General features: G+C 41.4%; 1 protein-coding gene across 2 annotated transcripts; it reads left to right on the top strand.

The window, feature by feature from the left end:
• Nucleotides 1–274: 274 nt before the first annotated feature.
• LOC138741894 (delta-type opioid receptor-like) lies at nucleotides 275–26,552 on the top strand. 2 transcript variants are annotated; one of them, XM_069896125.1, is made up of 3 exons: nucleotides 275–306; nucleotides 23,472–23,827; nucleotides 25,962–26,552. In XM_069896125.1, the coding sequence occupies exons 1-3, from the start codon at nucleotides 290–292 to the stop codon at nucleotides 26,480–26,482; spliced, it is 894 nt and encodes a 297-aa protein (XP_069752226.1). In that variant the 5' UTR covers nucleotides 275–289; the 3' UTR covers nucleotides 26,483–26,552. The 2 variants fall into 2 exon arrangements, with proteins under 2 accessions (XP_069752226.1, XP_069752225.1); XM_069896124.1 differs by having other exon boundaries at nucleotides 23,472–23,831; nucleotides 25,960–26,552.
• Nucleotides 26,553–27,429: the final 877 nt, after the last annotated feature.

Genomic DNA, 27,429 nt, shown 5'->3' with positions numbered 1-27,429 from the left:
ATTCTGAGCTTGCAATTTGGTCGTTCCATCGAAAGCAGCCATGGAGCTGTCCACGGTACCGAATGCTGAACGGGAGCTGTTCACAGACGATAGTACTGAAGTGTACTGGGGTCTGGCGTTCAATGCTTCCTGGGAGGATTTGCAGAACAGTTTTGGAAGCAATTTTAGCCTGGATAACACCACAGGATTGAATCCGCCCAGAGGAACCACGTCCACGGTCGATGCTATCGCTATCACCGCGCTCTACTCTGTGGTTTGTGTTGTTGGGCTCATTGGCAATTTCCTGGTCATGTATGTAATTGTGAGGTAAGGAACCATTCCGTTGTGTCAGGTCTTTAACCGGTTGATTTCCCTTAAACCTCACGGACTGGTAATTAGGAAAGTGGCCGATTTACATAGAAAGGTCGCATCCTGGCAACGAAGCCGATGCCTCGTTGCCGAGTTTAGTTGATTTTCAGCGTGAACCAGCACAAGGGGAGCTTCTCCAACAGCGAAAGGGAAATCCAGAAAGTCTGGATTGCTACAAGTCTGAGGTTCGGGGAGCACCTGAATTGCTCACTCACTTTCTCTCTTTCCGGACGCTGTTTTTTTGACCCGCTAAGCCTCATTATTGAAAGGGGGCCCTCTAATTAAAGAGAATAGTAACTGGTGAGGATGGACAACGGGTCGGAAAGCAGGGTACAGTTTCTTTGGCGGTACGTCTATAGAAGACAAGTGGCAATTAATTCAACAAGTAAATGATCATTTTAAAACTGAAAATCCTGGAAATCTACAACAACAAAAAAAACCAGAAAATGCTGAAAATATTGTGAAGCAGAACTAATGTTTCGCCTTTTTCATTTCCATGTTGTCTCCTTGATTTCTCCAACCCCATTCCGACAACATCATGGGGCTCACTCAACGCCAGCTGGTGTGTGAGGATTCCTACAGAGTCAATATATCCCTTTGAATTAACTCAGCCCGTTCTCCTTATTGCCCAGACTGCTATTGTTAATGCTATCGTGAAGTCTGAGATTAAGGTTGGACTTTAATAAATATTTTGTTAATGAACGCGGCGACGTGATTAACATTATTCTGGGGAGAGGTTTCAAAAGAAGGGGGCTGAAACGGTTTTTTCATCATTCCCCATCATTTCAGGCAAGATCCAGGAGTGAGCTCACTCACGAATCGAATAGTCGGAAACAGTGATTAAAATATAAGGGAGAATGGTAATTATCATTAACGTGCCTTTATTTTTTTAGCAGTGGATCTGTTCTTTTTATAACAGTACGACATTGGATCCCAGCTGTTCTGTGGCTCTGGGGACCTGTCCTGTTCCCCGACCTGAGGGGAAGCACTTGCCAGTGTTATCAAATAAGTTCCACCAGCCTTCCGCCTGACATGATAAAACAGCAAAAGCTTCATTGTGTTTGCTGAAAAATTCAACGGCGAACCTGGTTGGAATCGATTCTAGGTACAACTGAGACCTGGTGTGTTCAGGGCCGACACCTTTACCAGCCGGTCAAGAAACTGTCCAGAAATTTAGACAAGGAATAAAACTTACAATTATCCGTGGGAAAGGCCTGACACAGAACTGGGATCACAGCCAAACAATCAATTACAATTAACGCATCTACACCATCACACGCGCAGCCAGGCAATCTCTCTCACACACACCAACACGTTTAATATCAAACGTCGCCAGTGTGAAAAACCTTTATGCAAACATAACTACACAAGAACATCCAGAAACACAAACGTTCGCATGTAATCGAACAATCAGACCATAAAAACGCCCAGCTACAGATATTCGCCATCCAACCCCAGCTGGGCTCACACTCATACACCCAGACATCAATACTGTAATCACCCAACTCGACGCTATTATGTCCCTAAAAACCCGCACAGACACAAAGGCGGACCCTCGATAAACGGGCAGACAGGAACGTGGAACCGATAAACGGATTAAGGTACAATCGATGACATTAGCAGAACAGAGTGAGCATGTTAGAACAGTCTGTTGAGAGGGCCACCCAAGTTCGTTACATGCAACCAAACCTAAACACACAAAATACATACAGCGGGAATACCGAGATCATCGCTAAATAGCATCTCGAGGTTTTGCTCTGGATATTTGGAACGAAGTGCTATTTTATTTTAGACGTACAGCTCGGTAGCAGGCCATTTCTTTTTGGCCCACGAGTCCGAAACCGGAGCCCCCGGGGGAAACCCACAGTCTTACAGGCAGCGTGGATTCGTCGCGATCGCAGGCGCTGGAAAGGCGTGGTGGCCACGCTGACCGCGACCTCAACCGTGCAAGCAGGCTGCGATCTCTCTTTACCCGTTGTAACAGCAGACATTCTGTTCGGTGATCTCGCTGAAGAATGCAAGGTGGATCTCAACATCGCTGTCCAAGTGTCGGTTTAATCACCGGATCCGCAGTCAGCCTAGAACACAACCGCAATTCAAACACATCTCCAAAGTGTCGGAGTTTTAACCTCGTAATAAATGTAATGGTCATTCCACAAAGTAGCTTTGTGAAATGTGTGGGAACTTTGCAAATGCAGCAGGCAGGACATGCACAGGTGGAAATGGCACGGCCTAGCGCCCAGATCGGTCATTGCAAACGGTGGATGTGGATTGTGGTGTCTTGGCTATTCCGGCTCCTCTATAAAAGAGACAAACATTGGTATCTATGAACAAATTAGCTGCCACTTTGAACACAAAAGAACTTCAAATCACCAAATGTTCTATTATCGTGGTGGGTGCTATTTAAATGCAATTTCTTTTGATACAAGCAGTGGCAGTTGGAAAACTAAATCTCTGCTTTGGTATTTGCATTTTGATAGGGTACGATCCCATAGTGAGATGCTCACAACGCCCCATCTTAAATAAGAAAAATGGAGAGAAACAAAGGAATTTTCATTTCTCTTGTGATTCTTTCATTAGAACGATTCAAATACTTTGGAAATTATTCACTTACCCTGGGCAATGAGGTGACTTTAGACCTCTGGTATGGAACAATGTCACCACTGGGCTTTCCTTTGTGTTGTACCTGAAGAAGAGGTACAGTATGTCATGTAGATGAGTTTTGGTCCTTGTTAAAGGCCATTCTATCGAAGGCAGCCTTTTTGTAACAAAGGAAAATAAATTTTAAAGTATCTAATCAAGGTCTCATAGTTCACAGATGGGGTCAATGATTTGTTACAAATACAAACAGAAAATGCTGGACATATTCAAAAGGTCAAGTAATATCCAGGAAAGAGAAACTGATTTAATATTCTAGGCTGACCATTCGTTAAAATGGTTCTAATAAAGAGTCATCAACCAGAAACATTAATTCTGCTTTGCACAAGGATGGCTTCTTTCCCTCTGCCAGCAGATTCCACTATTTTATTCACTTTGTCAGGTGGTTTATATAAAAGTTTGCGCTGTGATGCTGTTGCAAAATAGCAAAGTTGGTGACATGTTCATGACCATAAATTAGAACCATAGAACATTACATGGCAACACAGAAACAGGCCACTTCAATCCTTCTAGTCTGTGCTGAACCAAAACTTCTGATTCTGAGTCGGACCAATTTTTTCTGTTTTCATTGCCACTATTTGCAGAATTTTGCTTTTGTGTTGATTTCTCTTACATTTACTGGTGCTGCCTGAGGAAGGAATTTGGGCATAGACTCCAGCAGAACTCTCTTTTACTTTATTGTGCTATGAAATCTTTTAAAAGCATTAGAAAAGGAAAATGAGGCCTGATCCAATAACTAAATTAAAAGACAGTAATCAGAATTTATTGTCATGAACATGTCTCACAAAGTTCATTGATTTTAGGTCGCATTACAGGTGCAAAAATTGCTATGGATCACATTTTTAAAAATAAATTAATTAGTGCAAAAGGAGAGAGAAAATGAGGTGGTGCCTGTGGTTCATTGTCCGTTCAGAAATCTGATGGTGGAGGGGAAGAAGCTATTTTTGTACCGTTGTATGTTTGTCTTCTGGCCTGATAGTAGCAGTGAGAAAAGGGCATGACCTGGCTGTGAGGGTCCTTGGGGATTGAGGCTACTTTCTTGAGACACAACCTCTTGTAGATGTCCTCAGTGGAGTGAAGGTTGATGTCCATGATGGAACTGGCCAAGTTCTGTGGCCTCTTCCTAATGTATCCTAATGTATGGGAGAGCATTGATGAATACAGAAGAGCAGAAGGATTTAGGAGTAACGGTACATCGTTCCCTGAAGGTAGAAACTCATGTGAATAGGGTGGTGAAGAAGGCTTTTAGTATGCTGGCCTTTATCAATCATTGCATGGAATATAGGAGTTGGGAAGTGATGTTGAGGTTGTATAAGGCGTTGGTGCGGCCTAATTTAGAGTTCTGTGTGCAGTTCTGGTCGCCTAATTATAGGAAGGGTATAAACAGAGTGGAGAGAGTGCAGAGAAGAATGTTACCTGGGTTTAAGCATCTAGAGTACAGGGAAAGATTGGGCAGATTAGGTCTTTATTCTTTGGAGCGTAGAAGGTTGAGAGGGGATTTGATAGAGGTATTTAAGATTATGAAAGGGATAGACAGAGTGGATGTGGATAGACTATTTCCGTTAAGAGTAGGAGAGATTGAAACAAGAGGACATGAGTTAAGAGTTAAGGCGCAGAGGTTTAGAGGTAACATGAGGGGGAACTTCTTTACTCAGAGAGTGGTAGCGGTGTGGAATGAGCTTCCGGGAGAAATAGTGGCGGCAGAGTCAATTTTATTATTTAAGAAAAAGCTGAACAGGTATATGGATGAGAAGAAGGTAGAGGGTTATGGTCATTGTGCAGGTAGGTGGGACTAGAGAGGAGTGTTTGGTTCGGTGCGGACTAGAAGGGCCTAATGGCCTGTTTCCGTGCTGTAATTATTATGTTATGTTATGTTAACTCCTAGAAGGTGCCTGGAACTTAGGGATTTTGTAACTGGGTATCAAGAGCGCAACTGTTGAGCCAATCTGGCACAGATAGACCCTGCTTGGTTTTAATTTATTCCTTCATTAATACACAACAAATGACATAAATATCAATGAGGTTGGAGAGATATAATGGCAATATGGTGATATACCAATGAAATCACAACACAATGACACTGACAGATAAATCCTTTGTCCTGCCAGTCACATAGCAGAGTTAACTAATGTTCAAGATGACCTCTTTGCTCATGTTCAAGTTTAATATCATCTGATTATACAAGAATAATCCGACAAAATGGTGTTCTCTGGTCGTCTGTACAAAAACATGCAGACACACAACCAGACATAACACACATTCAGGCAAATGATATAAGTGCAGACATGTATACATATATAAAAATAAATAAATATTCTTTAATAAATAGGAGAGTCTCAGATGGTTAAAATTAGCAGTTAATTCAGTGCTCAAGGTAAAAGGAATGATAAAATTTTCTGACAGCAATGAGTAGAGAAAGTAAATATATGAGCCCTTTTCAAAGATCAAACAATTTTATCCATTTTTTTAATTTCCCAAATTCTCAGCATGAGAATTTAGTGGAGCTACTTGCTTGCACTTCCAGAAAACCAAGTTCATTCCTAACGTCAGGTGTTGTTCACCAGGAGTTTGTACATTCTCCCTCCCCCCACCCCCCACCCCCATGCATTTACCTCAGATGCTCTGGTTTCTTTCACATCCCGTAGACATGCAGGTTTGTAGGTTGCCACCAGTATGCGGGGGTAGGGGGGGGGGCAATGTTGGAAATGTGGGGAGACTGAAAAAAAAATAGGATTAGTGTTTGGTGGTTGATGCAGACTTGTTGAGCTTACTTCCATATTGTATGACACAACGGCTCTGCAATCTGAAGTTCACCTCCTTGGACTCTGACAATATACTCAACAACCAGCAACTTCTCCACGTCACCACCACATGAGTCATCACAACCTGGCCTAATTCTGTCTGGATCTGGGCTCTGTCCTCCTGCGTTGCCTACAAATAGCTGAAGGATGGGATGCAGCAGCAAGAACCAGGAGTGTGATTGCCATGGTGCTGTAGGAGGAGAGAATGAAGCAGGGAGATTGTATCCAGGAGAGTGAACCAGGAATCAATTCTGCTGAAAGCATTCTGGAAGCTGACTGCACACCTTTTTCACTGGCCAAGATGCTGTGACAACTAACCAGGGATGATTGAAGCAGGAAAGTCTGCAGACCCTGTGATTGTAGTGCAACACACAAAAGTTCTGGAGAAACTCAGCACGTCATGTAGCTGAGGAATAAAAGGTACGTATCCAGCATTTCAGACCTGAGCCCTTCATCAAGGTATGAGCAGAAAGCAGGTCGGCACCCGAATAAAAAGGTGGGGAAAGGAGGGAAGAAGAGGCAAGGGCAGGAGCACAGGCCAGTTTGCTTTGCCAAAGGCATTTTGCATTCAGGCAAACTGTGACAAACTATCATAAAGGGGTCTGCAGAAAAGTAATAGAAGCAATTGAGGTTGCTGCTTCACTGTAGCTTGGAAGCAATTGTAGAAGAAGATATATTTACACAAATTGCATTTTATAATCCAAGCACATCCCAAAGCAATTTGCAGTACAGGTTATTCAGTAGAATAATTTTGAGTGTTTGATGGTGCACTGATAAGGTGAAATCCAATAGATTACTTTTCATCCACTGTATTTGAAGCATCAAATAAACTCTCATCTGAAATAAATAATTTATTCAGTACAAGTGGAAGGGGAGGGAATCAAACATAATAGAAAATGAACTTTGAAAATGACTTCACTTTCATCCACTCTTATGTTCTTGACATGAACAGATGTACTATTTAATGGGGAGGTTAGAATAATGTTCATTCATTACATAACAACACAAGAAACAGGAGCCTGTCTATCCTGCTCTGCTATTTCGTAAGATTATTGCTGATCTGGCTGTGGACTCGGCTCCACTTGCCTGCCTATTTGCCATAACCGTTAATTCCCCTGCAATTCATAACTATCTGTGCCTTAAATATATTTAATGAGGTAGTCTCTATCCTTCATTGGACAGAGAATTCTACAGATCCCCTCTCTGGGAGAAGCAGTTCCTCCTCGTTTCTGTCTTGCATCTACTACCCAAAATCTTGAGACTTTGACCCCTAGTTCTCTTTTCACCTGCCAGTGGATACAATCTCCCTGCTTCTATCTCATTTATTACAACATCCAACATACCTGTCTGTATTTCATCAGCTGCTATGACCCAAACATGAGATATACTTTTGAATTCATTTTAGTAATTAATTATAGAAAAATATGTCTTATAAAGTGGCACAGTTGGTGTACAGCAGCAACTAGGGCTTCAAATTTGATGCTGGAGTTGTATGTTCCCTCTGTGGGTTTCTTCCAGGTGCTCCAGTTTCCTCCTACCCTTCAAAATGTACCAGGTTGTAGGTCAATTGGGTGTAAATGGGCAGCATGGGGTCATGGGTCAAGAGGGCCTGTTAATATCCTACATGTCTATATTTAAATCAAAGGTTTTTTGAAACCAACACCACTCATTTCAAGCATCCATCCTATGTTTTTACCACTACCTAGGGTTGACTAAAAACACATACTGTATAGATGTATATATATATATGTAAATATATCTCTCTTCTCTTTGGCTTGGCTTCGCGGACGAAGATTTATGGAGGGGGTAAAAAGTCCACGTCAGCTGCAGGCTCGTTTGTGGCTGACCAGTCCGATGCGGGACAGGCAGACACGATTGCAGCGGTTGCAAGGGAAAATTGGTTGGTTGGGGTTGGGTGTTGGGTTTTTCCTCCTTTGCCTTTTGTCAGTGAGGTGGGCTCTGCGGTCTTCTTCAAAGGAGGCTGCTGCCCGCCAAACTGTGAGGCGCCAAGATGCACGGTTTGAGGCGTTATCAGCCCACTGGCGGTGGTCAATGTGGCAGGCACCAAGAGATTTCTTTAGGCAGTCCTTGTACCTTTTCTTTGGTGCACCTCTGTCACGGTGGCCAGTGGAGAGCTCGCCATATAATACGATCTTGGGAAGGCGATGGTCCTCCATTCTGGAGACGTGACCCATCCAGCGCAGCTGGATCTTCAGCAGCGTGGACTCGATGCTGTCGACCTCTGCCATCTCGAGTACCTCGACGTTAGGGGTGTGAGCGCTCCAATGGATGTTGAGGATGGAGCGGAGACAACGCTGGTGGAAGCGTTCTAGGAGCCGTAGGTGGTGCCGGTAGAGGACCCATGATTCGGAGCCGAACAGGAGTGTGGGTATGACAACGGCTCTGTATACGCTTATCTTTGTGAGGTTTTTCAGTTGGTTGTTTTTCCAGACTCTTTTGTGTAGTCTTCCAAAGGCGCTATTTGCCTTGGCGAGTCTGTTGTCTATCTCATTGTCGATCCTTGCATCTGATGAAATGGTGCAGCCGAGATAGGTAAACTGGTTGACCGTTTTGAGTTTTGTGTGCCCGATGGAGATGTGGGGGGGCTGGTAGTCATGGTGGGGAGCTGGCTGATGGAGGACCTCAGTTTTCTTCAGGCTGACTTCCAGGCCAAACATTTTGGCCCACACACCCCATAACGTTTGGGACAAAGACACTTTTTTTCCTTTATTTGTCCCTGTGTTCCACATTTTTAAATTTGTAATCAATGATTACAGTTTGCCAAGAAGTAGTTCAAGGAACCTGCAATATTGTGGAAAAAAATGTCTTGTAGACAGATGAGACTAAGGTTAACCTGAATCAGAGTGATGGCAAGAGCAAAGTGTGGAGGTGTAAAGAACTGCCCAAGATCCAAAGCACCTACCATATTTGCATCTTGTAGTGTCACCTCTGTATTTCTGTTCATGAAGTCTTCTGCATACAATAGTCATTGATGCAGCCACACCTGCCTCCTGAAGAGTGTTTCCGATCTGTCAGACATACATTAAGGGTTTTTCTTCATTATGATTAAAATTCTTTTGTCACCAGCAGTGGAAGTCTTCCTTCGAATACCAGTCCCTTTGAGATTACTAAGGTCACCAGTAAGCTCTTTCTTCTTAATGATCTTCAAAACAGTTGATTTTGGGAATCCTAGGGCTTGGGCCTTGTCTTCTCCTGTTTTATTCTTGTTTCTCAGGCTCATAATGGCTTCTTTGACTTTCATGGGCACAACTCTGGTCCTCATGTAGAAAAAAAATGGCTCAACAGACTCCAAAGGTGATCAAAAGCTTAGAAGCAAATCTTATACCAGCACCAATGAAGCAATTAAACATCACTGAATAGTCACAAACTCCTGTGAAGCCAAATATTCACATTATAGAATGAGGGAACTATGTATATAAAGTGCTGTAACTTCTACATGGTCAATCTAAAATGCATACAAATAACCTTGAATAAAATCTGGAATGTGCACTTTAATTACCTGTGATTGTTTGATTACAATTTTAAAACTGGGACACAGGGACAAATAAAGAAAAAATGTGTCTTTCTCCCCAAAAAATATATATATTTATAAATAAACATGTGTGTGTGTTTTATAGAAGTGCAGTCAAAGTATAGGTGCACAATCGCACAGATTTTCATTCAGGTCAGGGACGAGAAAGATTTCAAATGAAATCAGAAAATCCGTAAGCAATTGCAGGGAAAGAAATAGAGTCCATGATTCAGATCGATGGTCTTTCAACCAGCTTCGCAATCTGGTCGTCAAGGCAGAACATTAAATTAGTTTCACTCTTCTTTGGATGCAGCCAAAACTGCTGAGTGTTTCCAGTATTTAGTGCTATTGTTTTAGATTTCCAGAATCTACAATGCTTTGCACAAAGGCTGACAGTGCACTTCTTTAGAGTAAATATACATCCACATCTTTCAAACAGGGAATTCCAGAGAAACTTTGTTACCAAGATAATGGTAAAATTTGTTTCCACAAGGAGTAGTTACAATAAAAAGCAGTGAAGCTGCTTATGTATGCAAAGGTAAAAAGAATAAAGTACAGTAATAGGTTGAGCTGAGAGTAGGTGGGAGAAGGGTCACAACATCAGAATGGATATTTAGTCCAACAGGGTTATGCCACAATCTTCTCTGTGGATTGATGTAGTGGAGAAGCTTGTGTGGTCCTGAGATGCTGAGAGTGATGCCATCTGGAGCTATGCTCCTGCTAGGGCTACCCAGGGTGAGGTCCCTGACAAAGAACAATGCAACCAAGACCTCAGTGGAACAGGCAGATGAAGTTACTCTGAACTCAACGTGTTCAGAAGTTACTCACCTCAACTGTGAAGACCGGCGAAGACTGCAACAAATCCATCAGCTCCAATGATTGTGGTTTTAATGCCATAGGAACGGGTTGGTTGATTTGTGAAGTATCGTGTGCTTCTTGGAGTGCAACATTAAGTACACATTAAACAAATATAGGCATCCTCACTCTGTGGGTCATTTTCTCAAGTCTTTCAGAGATTGCAGGAGGGCGGCAGGAGGAGCAGGCAATGTGATGGCTGGAAGCTCCTCGCCAAGAACCAGCAGGAAGTGGTGAATACTTGATTCAGTCACTCAATTTTTGGACAGCAGTATTCACATCTAAGCAATCATATTTAGGATCCACTCTGCTCACCCTGAATTCTGAGAGGGTAGAAAAGGTGCCCTAAAAGTAGTCTGCTTCATCCCATCCTGTCTTAAAAGTCACATCCAGAAGGATTCCATCATACGGTCGAAAAGCATCGAGAAGTGAAACTTTGAAATTTGGAACCTGAAATATACCAACTCTGATGGATAACCCAAACTCAGGCCAACCAGAGTGGAGACTGCCTTTGTTGCCCGTGAACTCCAAAAATTCAACTTTGCCATTGTTGATCTAAGTGAGACTCGCAGAGCAGGAGAAGGGAAACTAAAGGAAGAAAAAGATCAATATACCTTTTAATGGAAAGATCTTGATCCTGAATAACCGAGGATCCATGGAGTAGGTTTTGCCATCCGAAATAGCCGACTTCAGAAGCTGACAGAGCAACCACTGGGAATGAACGAACGTCGCATGACTCCTTGAATCCAGCTCATCAAGAATCAATATGCTGCCATCATCAGCGCCTATGATCTATCTCTGGACTCTGAAGATGAATTCAAGATGAACTTCTATGCCCAACTTGATGACATCCTTTCCTCTGTTCCCAACAACATCAACATCATTTTCTTGGGAGACTTCAATGCCAGAGTCAGGAAAGATCATAGGATCTGGACTGGAATAATAAGCAGAGAAGGAGTTGGAAAGGTCAACGCCAATGGACACTTCTCCTTACCAAATGTGCTGAACGCAACCTGGTGATTATAAACACTCTATTTTGCCAGAGAAATAGGCAAAAAGTCTCATGGCAGCATCCACGCTCCAAACATTGGCACCTCATTAACTACATCTTTGTACGATCTCAGGACCAACAAGATGTACTGATAACAAGAGCTGTTACTGGTGCCAATGAGTGCTGGACAGACCATCAGCTCATCTCGTCCACCATGAGAATGAAGATTTGGCCCAAAAGGAAACATCAAAATCAGAACACTATTAAGAAATTCAACGTTGACATCTTTCAAGACATCAAACATATACAGAAGTTCCAACAATATCACCAAGAACAACTGCCTCAACAAATCCCACCATCTGTAGAAAAACACAGGAATCAATTGAAGAATGCTATCATCACCTCCTGCAAAGAAAAACAATCAAGTTCAGAACAAAAAAAAATCATCAGGATTGGTTTGACGACAACGACAAACTACTGCAACCACTCATCGACGAAAAGAGAAAAGCTTTCATCATCTTACAAAATGACCAACAATCAGCTACCAGAAGGAAATGTTATCTGGAAAGAAAGGTTGCAGTTCAGAAGAGCAGCCAAAACCTGGAAAATCATTGGTGGCGGAAGAAAGCTTAGGAAATCCAACAACTAGCAGATGTCAAGGACACTGAAGGCATTTTTTAATGCAACTAAAGTTATTTTTGGCCCATCACTCCTGGTTAAGCCCCTCTCAAAAACAAAGATGGTTCAGCTGTCCTGAAGAGCAATGCTGACATTAATTTTTGACGGAGGGAGCACTTTGAAGATATTTTAAATCAAACCGTCTCACTTGACAGGAATTTGATTAACAACATTCCAAAACAGCCCATTGATGATTCCCTCAGCAAAATACCTACACTTGAATAAGTCAAGGGAGCTATCAAAACCTTGAAAAACAATAAAGCCGCTGGCCTCAATTGAATACCAGTTGAGGTCTACAAAATTGGAGGTAGCCCACTTCACTACCAACTGCATCAACTTCTCATCAAGGTGTGGATAAATGAAGATGTACCAGCATACTTTAGAGACTCGGCAATCATTGCAATCTACAAAAGGAAAGGCAATTGATCCGAATGTGGAAACCATTGTGGAATTTCCCTGTTAGCAACATCAGGAAAGGTCAATCACCCGCATAATGAATAACCAGCTCAACCCTTTAGCTGAGAAGATCCTTTTGGAGACACAAACCGATTTTAGACTAAAATGTGGAGCAATCAACATGATCTTTACAATGCAACAATTGCAAGAAAAATGCTGTCAACAACTTCAACCTTCGTATATAGCTTTCTTTGACTTCACCAAAGGCTTTGACTCATATTATGGTACGTCCTATCCATCTAGAGATGTCCTGAAAAGTACATTCAAATCCTGAGACTCCTCCACAATGGCATGTTTGCCATAGTCATGGTCAGCCACAGTAGCAGTGAGCCTTTTCAAGTCAAATCTGGAGTAAAACAGGGATTTGTGATTGCCCCAACTTTGTTCATCATCTTTATTACAGTAATCAACCATATTATCAAGAATGATCTACCCCCCACGAATTGAAATTGTCAACAGAATTGATGGCAGACTTTTCAATCTTGCCTGTCTCAAGTCCAAAAACAAGACATCAACGAGTACCCGCATCAAGTTCCAATACGCAGATGACAACAGTGTTGCAGCTCTCTTAGAACAGCCCATTGATGATTCCCTCAGCAAAATACCTACACTTGAATAAGTCAAGGGAGCTATCAAAACCTTGAAAAACAATAAAGCCGCTGGCCTCAATTGAATACCAGTTGAGGTATTCAGATGCCTTACCACAGATTCTGACTGCACACACAAAACTTGGACTTACCATCAATTCCAAGAAGACTCAAGTCATCTACCAACCATCACCAACTGAGACAAATTGGATAGAACCATCAATTCAACTTGGTGAAACAACCCTGGAAAATGTGGACCACTTTCTAAATCTTGGAAGCCACCTCTCCTTCAATGTCGACCTTAATGACAAGATCCAACATAGTCTTGAATAAGTTGGAACAGCTTTGGCATATCTCCAAATAAGAGTCTTTTATGATTCCGACATTCAAACGGACAGCAAAATGTTAGTTTACAAACCAGTAGTGATCCTAAAGCTTCTGTATGCATTGGAAACCTGGTCAACATCCTGACAATATCTGAAGGCGCTTGAAAAGTTCCATCAGTGCTGTCTCAAAACATCTTAAATATCAGCTGGGAAGATAATAGAACTAACGTCAGCATGCTAAATGAAGCAAAAACAACAAGCATTTAAGAACCAACTAAGATGGAGCAGTCATGTTTGGATGGAAGACGAATGTCTGCCAAAACATATCTTCTATCCCTAGCTTAATGAAGACAAAGTAAAAGAGGTGGACAACAGAAAAGATTCAAAGATACCTTAAAATCCAACATGAAAAAATGTAACATCGACATCAATCATTGGGAAACCAATGCCAAAGACAGGAAACTCTGGCAAACCATCATCCAAGTAGGAACAGCAACTTTTGAAGCCAACAAATGTGCAGAATTAGAAGACAAGAGAAGTAAATTTGGAACAACCTGTCTTGAATGTGGAAGAACTTTCAAAGCCACTTGAGAGCCCATAAATAGATCAACAGAATGAAGTCCATCATCCTCAAACTCAAGGGATAGCCACCACCACGACCAATTTTACTGTTTAGGTCTATTTCATTCCTGTTTTTTAAAAAATTAGTAAGCAGGTCTTGGACACCAAATTAAAATAGCATTATAAATGTTTTCTAAAACAAAACTTATGTTTCTTGTGAGAGGAGGAGGAAGGAGAAAGCGGAAAGAACACAAACTATTAACATTGACACTATTAACATGAAAATATTCGAGATAATTACATTGGACAATCTGACACAAGAATTGTGCTAACCACAGATTCTGAAAATGTCAAGTGCAGTATGAAGTTATAAGATTGATTGAGTTGAACATATAAAGCATGCTTCATCGTGCAGTCTTTGGAGCATAACATATTAATTAATCTACATTAGGAATCAGAGTTGCAGTTATTTCTGAGAACAATTTCTACAGAGAATTAACATTTCAATGACCATGCTATAATGGGACCTCTTTAATCTTTCATCTCCTTTACTCCAGTTGCTCATGCCTTGTCTCTCCTTCTTTCCCTTTCCCTCTGCTTTCTTCCAGCTCGGCATTCACAGAGTTACCCTCCATTCCCGATCAATTCATTACTTTTCTCTCCTACCCACCATGTCCATCTCCGGTTCCCTGGCACTTGGCCTGTGCTCTCCCCCTGTCCCTTTTCCCCTCCTCCCCACACCTCTTTATTCAGATGCCTGTCTACTTTTTGCTCATAACTGCTCCCATGGATGAAGCAGGACCTGCTGAGTTCCTCCAGTATTTTTGTGCATTAGCTACAATCACAGCATCTGCAGACTTTCACGTTCCACTCTAAAATTCCCAATCTGTTATCCACTAATGCAATTAACCTTTGTTAAATGAGATGGCATTAGGCAACTCACAATTTATATCCCCAAGGTACAATAATGGCAGTTTTACCTTGGCAAAGCAGTTTCCATATTCTGACAGATCTTGCATTTATGTATGGAACCATAGAACATTACAGCACAGAAACAGGCCCCTTCAGCCTTTCTAGTCTATGCTGAACTACTTTTCTGCCCAGACTTGCTGACCTGCACTCAGTCCATAGCCCTCCATATCTCTCCCATCCATGTACCTGTCCAAATTCTTCTTAAATGTTAAAATTGACCCACGTTCACCATTTCAGGAGGAAGCTTGTTCCAAGTTTTCACCACTTTGTGTGAAGGACTTCCCTATCATGTTCCCCTAAACTTTTCCCCTTTCACTCTTAACCCGTGTCCTTTGGTTTGTATCTCACCTACCCTCAGTGGAAAAAACCTATTTACATTTAACCTGTCTATCTATGCCCCTCATAATTTTAAATACATCCATCAAATCTCCCCGTATTTTTCTACACTCCAGGGAATAAAGTCCTAACCTGTTTAACCTTTCCCTGTAATGCAATTCTTGAAGTCCGGGCAACATCCTAGTAAATCTTCTCTGCACTCTCTCTATCTTATTGATATCTATCCTGTAGTTAGGTGACCAAAATTGCACACAATGCTCCAAATTTGGCCTCACCAATGTCTTATACAACTGTACTCTAACATCTCAACTCATGTATTCAATACCTTGATTTATGAAGGTCAATATGCCAAAAGCTCTCTCTACAACCCTATCCACATGTGACACCACTTTCAGGGAATTATGTATCTGTATTCCAGATCCCTCTGTTCTATTGTACTCCTCAGTGCCCTACTATTTACTGTGTATATCCTTTCTTGGTTTGTCCTTCCAAAATGCAACACCCCACACTTCTCTGCATTAATTTCCATCTGCCATTTTTCAGCCCATTTTTCCAGATCCCTTTGCAAGCTTTGAAAACCTTTTTCACTGTCCTCAGCACCTCCAATCTAAGCGTCATCTGAAAACTTGCTGATCCAATTTACCACATTATCATCCAGATTGTTGATATAGATGACAAATAACAATGGTTCAATCACCGATCCCTGAGGCAGACCACTAGTCACAGTCCTCCAGACTGAGAAGCAATCATCCACCACTACTCTCTGGCTTCTCCTGTCCAGCCATTGTCATACCCAGTTCACTGTTTATATGTGCTGTCTTCATATTCTTAGGCCACTTGAAAGTCCAGCACCACCAGCGAATAATTTGTTATGTGCAAATTTATTTGCTAATTGACCAACAAGATCTTGCAAAAAACATACGAAATAACAGGTCCATTAATCCATTTCTCAGTCTTATGTGAGGGATAAATAATTGATCTGACAATGGGAAAACTCCCTTGAATAATCTCATGGTATCTTTTACTCTCACTGGGCAAACAAGCAAATCTTTGTCACAGAGAAGTTCAATGGCTAACATATCTGAAATAAGTAATGTCAAAACACAACTTTGCTCCTGAATGGGCTGGAACACAAACCTAGGTCCACTGGCTGCCACAAAGCTAATTCCAACATCACGGTGAATGCAATTTTGCAATAGGATTGTGAAATAATTGGCCGTTGCTTCTACTAGACACAAACATCCAAAACTAAAAAGCAAAGATGACAAGGAAGCCCAGCAGGAAAAGACCATTCACCCCATCCATCCAGAACCAAATATGTTTATGAACTTCCTACTCAAGACAATGGATGCATTTTTTGCAACTAACCTACAATAGTTGGAATGTTCAATTGAGAGATACACCATGTGACACTCAAGCATGTTCAATTGAGAGATACACCATGTGACACTCAAGCAGGAAATTGAGAGTAAATAAATCCTCACCCAACCCCTCACTTACTATTAACTGCAATGCAGAAAGTTGATCTTCATTTCTTTATATTATTTTTGTTATTTTCCTTCCCACGGGCAGTGAGAATGCTGAATGACCAAAGAAACTGGTCACACTAACCATCTGAGACTCTCATTTGCACAAAGCCATATTTATTTATTTATTTGTATAAATAAAATATCTCTCCTGCATATATATTGTTTGTCTGTATGTGTTATGTCTCGTTGTATGTCTGCATGTTTTGCACCGAGGACCAGAGAACACTGTTGCTTCAGGTTGTACTTGTGCAATCAGATGACAATAAGTTTGACTTGACTTAAAGTCCATGTATTGTAATTAGATGGGCAAACAAGCAGGTAATATTGCAAAGGAGTAAGGGATGATGTCTGTTTTGGATGATGTCTTAATGGCTCCATATGCCATCCTGAAATTATTTTGATGGAAATAGAGGAATGACCATAACCTCTCAGTGATATTCAGAGAAGGAAGTTATGACAGAGGGTAGGATACTTGCACATGTAACATCTCTGCTTAACCGCTGCTAAAAGCATAAACAAAATTGTTGTTTACCAGTCAGCCCAAAACTGCCCATGCATAACTTTCATTGAATATGATTCCACATAACAAGATTGGCGATACAGTGAAGTCGCACATTAAAGGGATGAGATTACTGAGATAATGAACATGCTGTATGCTACCAACTGAAGCACATTGATCTTGGCCATGACCATGGATGAGGGACTGTAAGTATGAGGAGAAGCTAAAAATGTTGGGAAACAAACAACTAAAATTGTAGAAGCTGGAAATCAGGAAAAAAAATATACAAAAATGCTGGAGAAACACAGCAGGTCAAACCTTGCACTTCTTACACAACAAAGGTAAAGCTACATAACCAACATTTTGGCTTGAGCCCTTCATCAAGGTATAAGCAAAATGTAGGCAGGCACCCAAACAAAATGGAAAATTAGGTGTTGTTTCTTCAATTTGTGGGTGATCTTGGTTTGACATTACAAGAGGCCATGGACATGTTAGAATGAGAGTGGGGCACAGAATTGAAATGGTTGGCCAGTGGGAGATTCCTGTAACTGATGCAGACAGTGCGAAGGTGCTCAGCGAAGTGATCTCCCAGTCTGCGTCCAGTCTCTCTGATGTAAAGAATGTTGACCTGCTGAATTTCTCAAGGACTGATCTTTTACTTCAATCATGGTTATCTGCACAGATCTGTTACTTACAAAATACTGGAAACAGTCAGCAGGTCAGGCAGCATCTGTGGAAGAGAAATAGATTTAATGTTTCACGTCAAAGTCCAAGTATTGTATTTTGATGGGCAAACAAGCAGGTAGTTTTTAATCTTTCTTTCAATTTAGCATTCCACACTCAATGCTCGGTTTACCTTGAAGAACCAAACTCCGATTAAATTCAGTCCACAGGGGCCATTCTGAGCTCCAGATGGTTGTGACTTTAATTCTCCATCCCACACCTGCTCTGACCTATGTATCTCTAGCCTCCTGCTCTGCACTCAGGGTAAGTTTCAGGAATAGCACCAGATCACATTGTAGCTTTCTGGATTCACGATAAAAATCAACAATTGCAGGCAGGTCATTTTCTGTCTATATCCGAACTGGTCTGTCCTGCTGTTAGTTATTGATGTAATGGCAACATATCTTTTCCCCTCTCTTTCCACCAACAGTGACCTACTAGGAATTTCCTGCATTTCAGAGCTTTTATGTGTTCTCTATCGATCAGATGGTTTCATTAACAGCTGATGTCTGTAATGACCTCATACCCTTTCTCCTACACATCCTTTTCCTAATGATCTGCAATTTAAATATTTTCTCTTTCCCCATGTTGATGAAGAGTCTTCAACTAAAAAACATTAATCCTGCCTCTCTTTCCACAGATGGAGACTGACTTGCTGAGTATTTCCAACATTTTCTGTTTTATTTCTGATGAAATACAGCACAGTACAGGCCCTTCAGCCCTCGAAGTTTTGCTGACCTATATATTCCTAAGAAAAAGTACTAAACCCTACCTACCCCATAACCCTCTATTTTCTTTTCATGTATGTGCCTGTCTAAGAGTTTCTTAAATGCCCCTAATGTTTCAGCCTCCACCATCCCTGGCACCCACAGCTCTCTGCTTTAAAAAAAAACCCCTGATGGCTCCCCTAAACTTCCCTCCCTTCACTTTGTACATATGTACTCTGGTGTTTGCTATTCCTGCCCTGGGAAACAGGCACTGGTCCACCCTATCTATGCCTCTCATAATCTTGTAGACCTCTATTAAGTCTATGAAGGCTAAGACTATGAGGTTAGGACTGTCCTTGGGGCAGAGAAAGTTAAGAGATGACCCACAATTTTGGAATGTAGATGGATTCTAATCGTAAAGAGTGAATAGGTAGACAGTGACCATAGATTAGAGATCATTATCCAAAAAAGAGATGAGAATTCCCACCCCCCCCCTCCCCCACACCAATCAGAATGTGGGACCTGGAACACTCTTCAGGAAATGATTTAATTTAATGACGATGGTCAAGTGTTATGAAAACATCAATGGTTGCAGACAAATGGTGGAATTAAATACAGCCCCTCATTCAAAATTGATTAAAAATCCTCATCCAAAATTGAAGTGAGGGATCACAGAGTTACTTCAAAATTGAATGCAGCAACAATTTGAGGTAATTGGATTCAGTTTGTTTCATTTTTATAATTAGAACAAAATAACTTATTACATATGTGGAACATAAAACTAATGAGAACCTGACCTCTTTCCTGATCTGCTGGAACTTCTTATGCAAATTTTACTGGAGTAAATTCAGAGAGGAATTTAAAATGCTGAGTACATTTATCTTGGGTAGAATGCAAAGCAAGAAGGACACATTCCTGAAATTCAATTGGGACTGCTCAGGAATGAAACCCAGAAAGCGCCTTTATTTCTACCCCCCACCCCCCCACACCCCCCACAAAAGAGTTCTGTAATTCTTTCCACATCTAAAGAGATATTGGAGCAAATTAAAATTGTAAAATTTGAGAATTATATATATTTATTGTGTAGGAACGTTGAGAATGATGCATCAGATTGGTGAATGGGGAAGGCGATGATATTTGCTCCTATTTTCCACATTTCCATCCTTGTAAGGAACATTAATGAATCGGCTGTTTTCTAAGACAACTTGGCAACCTGCGGTTGATTTTTTTAAAAACGAAGCGGACATTTTATTTCTAGATTTTCCTTCATATGCAGCAGGTTTCTCCTCCGAAACTCAACTTCATTGGCTAAATCTCCCAGGCTGGCCTTCCCACACCAGAATAACCAAGAGATCCTTCCTATTCCCCCAAAGAACAGCTGGCAAACTGCTAAGTCACCAGTAAAAGGCTGAGGGCAATTATTGCATCAGTAACAGTTCAATTCATCATACTATAAACCTGAAAAAAAAAACAAAGTAGCTTATAATTGGCTAATTGCTGTACTTGTTTTTGCCGTTCGTTTAACATTTATATTGCTGCCATTTGCCAAAGCAAAGGGATCTTAAAAACTAATTCACACATCAGATTGGCAGATCTTGCAATGTTTCATGTAGTTCTCTCAGTGTAAATAATTTGGTTAAAGGCAAGTTACCATTCCATTGGCAGGTATCCTGCAACCACACAGATCAAGCAGCAGGTGACACCCTCCTGGCATATGTGAGTGTCAAACAGAGAATTTGGATTGACATTGTGGATTTATTGTTAGGCTCCATATTCCCATACATCAGGGGAGGAATCTATTCAGCCCATTAAATCTATGCTAGCTCACATTGCAATCCGATTTTCTCACTAATTTTCCCTGTGCATGTTCTCTCGTATTCCCACCAACACGAGGATGATCAGCAGCGACTGAAAGCAGGCCTATCTCTGGCATGTGGGAGGAAACCAGAGCACCCAGAGGAAACCTACAGTGTCACAGTGTCAAACTCCACACAACAACACCAGATAATTGAACCCAGCTTTTGAAACTCTGAAGCATCAGCCCTGCTCTCTGTGCCAACTGCCCACCCCTATGAGCCAAGGGCAATTGAAGTGATAAATGAAAGCTCCTCCCCCCCCCCTCCCCCCCCATAGGTGCAGTTTTAGCTATTCAAAGAAAATCTATCAATTTCCACACTGATCCTGCCGCCAGTGGAACTTGCCAAAGTGGATTTTTTTACTTCAGTAAAACCCCTGGTATCCAGGACCTATGGGGATTGGTAGATCCCGATAAGTGTATTTTCAAGTTGTTTGAGACTTACTCTTACAACATCTAACTAATACACCTGCATTAAGAATAAACAGTTTAATAGACAAAAAATATTATACTGTACTTACACTGAACAAAAATTCACTTGCATGAATATATAAACTTTAAAGCATTTTACTTTATTTCAGTCACATTCTTTGAAAACTTTTCCCCTTTGCTGCAACTGCAGGTTCCTCCCCCTCCACGGAGCTGCCTGAAAGACGAACAGTAACATTAGAGATAATTAATTCCCCCCTGCCCCACCCCAAGATTTACAGATAAAGCCTCTGACCAGGGTGACTCTTACTAAGCAGAGATAAGAAGATACATTAAGAGAGTCATTCCAACAGCAAGCAGCATCATCTAACCCTTCATCCTGGGCTGCACAACTTTATTCAAACAGCTGTTATGAGCAAAGCACAACCAGGGAGATTTGTTCCCATCTTCCCCAGAGAAGATTTTACAGTTTTAAACTTGTGTATGTTTTACCTATTATTTTATTTATTTTAATGTTTTAATTGTATTTCCCTCAATTTTTCTGCCAGTTGCTTCAATTCTGTTTACCAGGGGTTTTATTGTACTTGATTTAACGGGCTCCTTTTCCCCATTTTAATGGCTGTTAAAAAGGTGTGAATATTAATACAGCCATTCACTTACTTTTCTAAACTCAAAGCAAAGTACTGGAAATTCAAAATAAATGTTGTGTCAGACCACAGCTTTGGATACCAATGACAACCCCTTCCTGCCACGGATATGTCTGCTGAGAATTTTCAACCCTTACTGTTGGATGTCAGAACATTTATAAAGCAAAATTTGGACATTTCAGTTATGTGCTTAAAATGATCACTTAATCACACAGGAAATTAACACATCCAGGGAATAGATATGATTTCAGATAGCTTACGAAAACCAAAGGCAACCCTACAATGCAGGACTAGATTCAATTCCGATTGGATCCACCATTTTTGCGGTCTCGACAATGACCTTTATAAAGTGGGAGCATGAAAACAGTGAATGAATTTCATGAGCCACACTCAAGCCTGATGAGGTTGTCATTTCTTGTTCCGACAAAGCTGAACTTCATTCATGATCGAGGACTGAAGGTAGCAGGGAAACTCATGGTTATGTCAGATACCATTATTAATCGGCCAAGCAGAATTGTCTATCAAGGTGCAGTTTTCATTTGAAGTTATTTGTGTCTGGATTACACATTTGAAATTTCGTTGCCAGCATTCCCAATACAGTAGTGCAAAGTAGGAACACTTACCTTTAAATCAAAAGTTTGGGGGTTGAGGTTCCATTCTGAAACATGATGGAGTACTAGAAGAGCATCACCCGCCAGGGTCATGTCCTTCAGAAAGGATGTTGAGCCATGGTTGAATCTATCTCGCTATTATTGCAATGCATCTAGAGAACATAAGAAATAAGAGCAGAAGGAGGCCACCTGGCCCATCAAACCTGCTCCGTCATTCAATAAGAGCATGGCTGATTCGGCTGTGGACTCAACTATGGCCAGTGAAGAGATCCTCCTTTACACAAATTAATTGCAAGCAACAACATTGTATCACAAATACCTCTGATCTGAATTTCGAGCATCAACGCCTGATATTTTGACTCGATGGTCTCCAACTGGACGGGCCGCAATATCAACATTCAGTTTCCATTAGCCCCCTCCCCTAATTGCTTTCTCTTTTGCTATCCCTTCCATCTCATTTCCTCCAGCTCTTCATCCCTTTCCCTTCCACTCCTAACAGAGAGCTAGCCTTTTTAGCCCTCTGACCTCTCCCTCTATCACTTCTCAGCTGCTACCCTCCCACCTACCTATTACCTCTTACCTGTTAGCCTGTGCTCCTCCTTCTTTCTCCCCCCCCCACCCCACCTTTTCATTCAGCCATCAATCTGTTTTACCAGATTCCTGACGAAGGGCTCAGGCCTGAAACATTGACTGCCTTTTACTTCCTATGGTTGCTGCGTGATCTGCTGAGTTTCTCCAGCACATCTTGATTTGGTTACACTGTTTACCTTGCCACAGATGCTGAATGTTTCCAGCATTTTTGGTTTCCTTTTCTTCAGGGACTTTTTGTTATGTTCCAACAGAGTATAATTCTTTTCATGACTTCTCTGCAGAGTATTTTTGAAATGTACTCCCTGCTGTAATGGAGCAGATCGAGCAACTTGTGGAAACACCAAGTTCCCACAACCTGCAAATGGATAATGATCAGATCACCACGGTTTTCATTGATGCTGACTGAGGTATAAATATTTACTGAGGCACGAAGGGGAACTGGCCCTTCAAATGTTTTTCGGTTTGCTGCAGTGTGTAAAATGTCTACACAGAGGATTAATCACACTCACATTAATCCTTGGCTTAGATTGGGTTATCTGAAGGAAGGAAAAGATTTGGCCAACTCGCTCTCCTGAATGGTATCCAGTACATCACATTGTTCAGTCATACAAGGCTGGAGACAAATTGGGCCAGATGAGCAAGGCACACCATCGCTGAATAGACTGTCAGCATTTTCCAGGACGCCAACCACAGACCATCAGTTCCTGCAGGAAAGAAAGAGATTGTTCCACTGAATATCCCAGCAAAAATGACATTCCTTTCGTTTAATTTTTCTTCAGGTACACAAAAATGAAAACAGCTACAAATATTTACATCTTCAATCTTGCTCTGGCTGATGCCTTAGCCACAAGCACACTGCCATTCCAGAGTGCCAAATATCTGATGAACACCTGGCCCTTTGGCGAGCTGTTGTGCAAGATAATTATATCAATAGATTACTACAATATGTTCACCAGCATTTTCACCCTCACTACGATGAGTGTCGATCGGTACATCGCCGTCTGCCACCCGGTTAAGGCCCTGAATTTCCGCACACCCACTAATGCCAAGATTGTCAACGTCTGCATGTGGCTACTGTCATCAGCCATCGGGGTGCCAGTCATGGTCATGGCCATCACTCAGCCAGACAACAAGGGTAAGTGTAACCAAGACAGACCTTGATGTACTTAAGAGATATTAGATGGATACATGAATGTGGAGGCAATAGAGGGATAAGGATAATATACAGGCAGAAGGAGCTTAGTTTAATTTGGAGGTGAATTTTGTTCAGACGGTCTGTGTTTACCATGGATCAGAAACTCAACCGGATGAGGCACACGTTGCTACAACAAAAAGGGCCAGAGGCCGGAAATCCTGCACCAATTACACATCTGACATCCCAAATACTTTACACCGTCAGGAAGGTGCTGGAATATTCTCCACTTTGAGGATGAGTGCATTCCCAACCACACTCAAGTAGCTCAACTGACTGGAAACCTATTAATGACCCTAAAACATTCGATACAAATGGTGCAGAATGGAGGAGTGCATCCCATCTAGTGCATCTAAGGCAAAGATTGTGTATTTAAGGAAGTGACTGACAGGTATTTGATTCGTCAGGATAATTTACCCACTGTACACACAATCAAAAGAATACACTCACTAATTCTTCAGTACAAAATGGAGTCCACCCTCTTTATTCTTCTCAGTCACAACAATTATAAATTCTTCATCCCACAAAATGCCACCCAGCCAACCACCCCGCCCCCCACTCCCCCACCATCTTTTCATTGGCTCTCTACCACACGGGTGATCTTGACACTCTCAATCTCCTTCTGCGTACAAGATCCATCACTGCATATGCAGTCCCCCATTCCGACCCACACAGGCGTGCTACAACTCCTGTGCATCTCCCCGGATACATTATCAGTGGCAACTGGCACTGCTCCCAATGGGGCTGAGTGGGTAGGTGGATCAGCTCATGATTAGAATGGCGGAGCAAACTCAATGGGCAAATGCCCTACTTCTGCTCCAATATCTTGTGATCTATAGCTATGCAGCTTCCAAACATAATCTCTGCCACTGAGATGAACAAGGGCAGCAGGTAGGTGGAGACATCAAAATCTCCTGACTCTCCTCCAAGGTGGACACCACACAAATTCAGAAATAGTCTAATCCTTTATTGTCACTGGATCTACATCCTGGAATGAAACAGGAAAGACCTCAGACACTGAATTGTAGACAAAACACATAAATGCTGGAGGAACTCAGCTGGTCCATAGGAGGTCAAGATATATTACCAGTATTTCCAGCCTGAGCCCTTCCTCAGCACTGTGGAAGCATCTTCACCTAAAAGAGTAGTTTTACAAACCTGCTCAAGGATAATTAGGCATGCCAGCTTGAGCAACACTCTCAACCCAGTTAAAGAATAATTAAATACAAGTGTAGGAAACCTTGAAAACAAGAAGCTCCTTATTGAAGAGAAACCATTTCCAAGAATCAAGCTATTTTCCACACCAGTGATTCTCAACCTTCCCCCCCCCCCCCCCCCAACTCACACACCACAAGTAATTCCTTACTAACCTCAGAGCACCCTTGGCACCCTATGCCGTAGATGCTATCTGGTTAGTAAGTGATTGCTTAAGGTGGTATGTGAGTGGAATGGAAAAGGTTGAGAACCACTGACCTACACTGTACACTGGGTGCTTTGAAGGGTTTTAAATTCAATGGGGAACATTTTAACTTGGCAAGAAGAATATAGTCAGATTACTTAGCAACTCTGTGGTGATGGGGTGTTCACACATTCGTTGGGGCCTTTTATTGGATGCCTGAAGCTTTCACGGTTTCAAGTGGGAGATTACTTTTAAGAAATACAATGTTTATATAATTTATTCATTAGCTAACCTTGTAATGGCTTGTAATTTCCACTGGTATATCCTGACATGAAAATTGTATTATAAATGGTCTCTTGTTTTGTTTTGAATACCCCTTATTTTTCACGAATACTCTTTGAGAGCGCTGTGACAATGCAGTTTTCAATTGCACCCAGAAATATGAATCCTACCACCATGTTCTCAAGAACATATCTCATATTCTCTGGTTTTTTAATCCATTCATTGGATGTGGGCGTCTTAGGCTGAGTTAGTATTCAAATATATATCCCAAGCCTCTTTGAACCAGTGGAGTCCTTGAAGTGTGGGTATACCCATAATACTATTATGTTGGGAATTAATGCACTTAATAACTTTTACTTTTTGTGTGTATTTATCCTTTTTTACTTTCAGGCAGAGTGATGTGCATCATTCAGTTCCCAGATCCCAAAATATACTGGGATAATGTGACCAGAATATGTGTCTTCATATTTGCCTTTGTCATACCGGTGTTGGTCATTACCATCTGCTACAGCCTGATGATTCTACGCCTGAGAAGTGTCCGACTCCTCTCAGGTTCCAAAGAGAAGGACAGGAACCTACGGAGGATTACACGGATGGTCCTTGTGGTGGTTGCCATCTTCATTATCTGCTGGACACCCATTCACATCTTTGTCATTGTCAAGACATTGGTGAAAGTTAAAGAAAGCCCCTTGATGTCCATCAGTTGGCACTTCTGCATTGCCCTGGGGTACACCAACAGCTGCCTCAACCCTGTACTCTATGCCTTCCTGGATGAGAACTTCAAGCGGTATTTTCGTGAATTCTGCCTGCCCCTGCGCACCAGGTTGGAAGAGAACAGCTTCACCCGAGCCAGAAAAACCACCAGGGAATCAGTTTGCGCCTGCACCCCATCTGAGATGATCAACAAGCCAGCATGACTAGGCGTGAATCAGCCCATCAGGGGATCACGCTCTCAGAGCGAACAGGACCTGAATTCCGAAGTAACACAAATCACAACCGAGTTTTAATCATTATTTTAAATAAACTCTCGATGAATGTAATTTAAAACTTACAGAAAGTGGAAAAAAAAACATCGATTTACTTGCCTCAGTTGTCCAGGGAGTTTTAGGATCTTGTTAGATTTTCATTTACATATTTTAAGCGATTCCTTGCCATGAGGAAAAAAATCCTACCAATTATTTTTATGTAGGACATATGTATATATTGGCATAAAGGTATACTTTTTTTTTAAAGAAGTTGCCTTGTTTCAAAGTGTCAGGCCAGTTTTCTTTATATTAATGTTTTCTGACCTTCGTTGGAAAAAATGGAACTGAACATTATTTATGTACAATTATCACAATTACACAAGTCCTGTTAGAGTTCACATAAGATCTTACTAAATGTATCTCCGTGCATTGATTATGTACAATGCTTTTATGCAGTTACTGCAGAGATTTATTTATCTTCTTAAAGGAATATAGCAGTATCTTTATCTCCGTTCTTGCTTGCAACCATTTTATGAAACCACAGGCTTATTTTCTCAGAATTGTTCTCAACCTAAAAGGACATGTAAATGTACCATTTAAGGAAGAATGCAAAGACTGAAAATGAATTGTTCTGTTTTTTTTGTGTGATAGTATTTAGAATACAAACTTTGGACATTGAAATTCAGCAGCTGGACTGACTTCAAGGAGAAATTTATTGGTTAATATTTTATAATGCTGTAAGCGTTGCTGTGGTAGTTGCTGTATAAATGAGTTAAGACATGTATCATATTTCTGGCAATGTGAACACATCGATTAAAGAGTTGATCACAGTTTATCCAGCCCAGCTTCATTCTTCTCCATCACCAGACTCATCCCCAAGGAATGGGTGCCCTGAGACT

This window comes from Narcine bancroftii, chromosome 8, assembly GCF_036971445.1.
Source record: "Narcine bancroftii isolate sNarBan1 chromosome 8, sNarBan1.hap1, whole genome shotgun sequence".
Taxonomy (NCBI): Eukaryota; Metazoa; Chordata; class Chondrichthyes; order Torpediniformes; family Narcinidae; genus Narcine; species Narcine bancroftii.
The sequence above is the reverse complement of the archived record's forward strand: the minus strand, read 5'-3'. Positions and strand labels throughout refer to the sequence as shown.

Bases quoted from the DNA above. Each gene is read 5' to 3' on its own strand.
- LOC138741894 (XM_069896124.1), top strand. The intron at 23,832-25,959 runs GTGTAACCAAGA...ACTTTCAGGCAG, and splicing joins CAGCCAGACAACAAGGGTAA to AGTGATGTGCATCATTCAGT.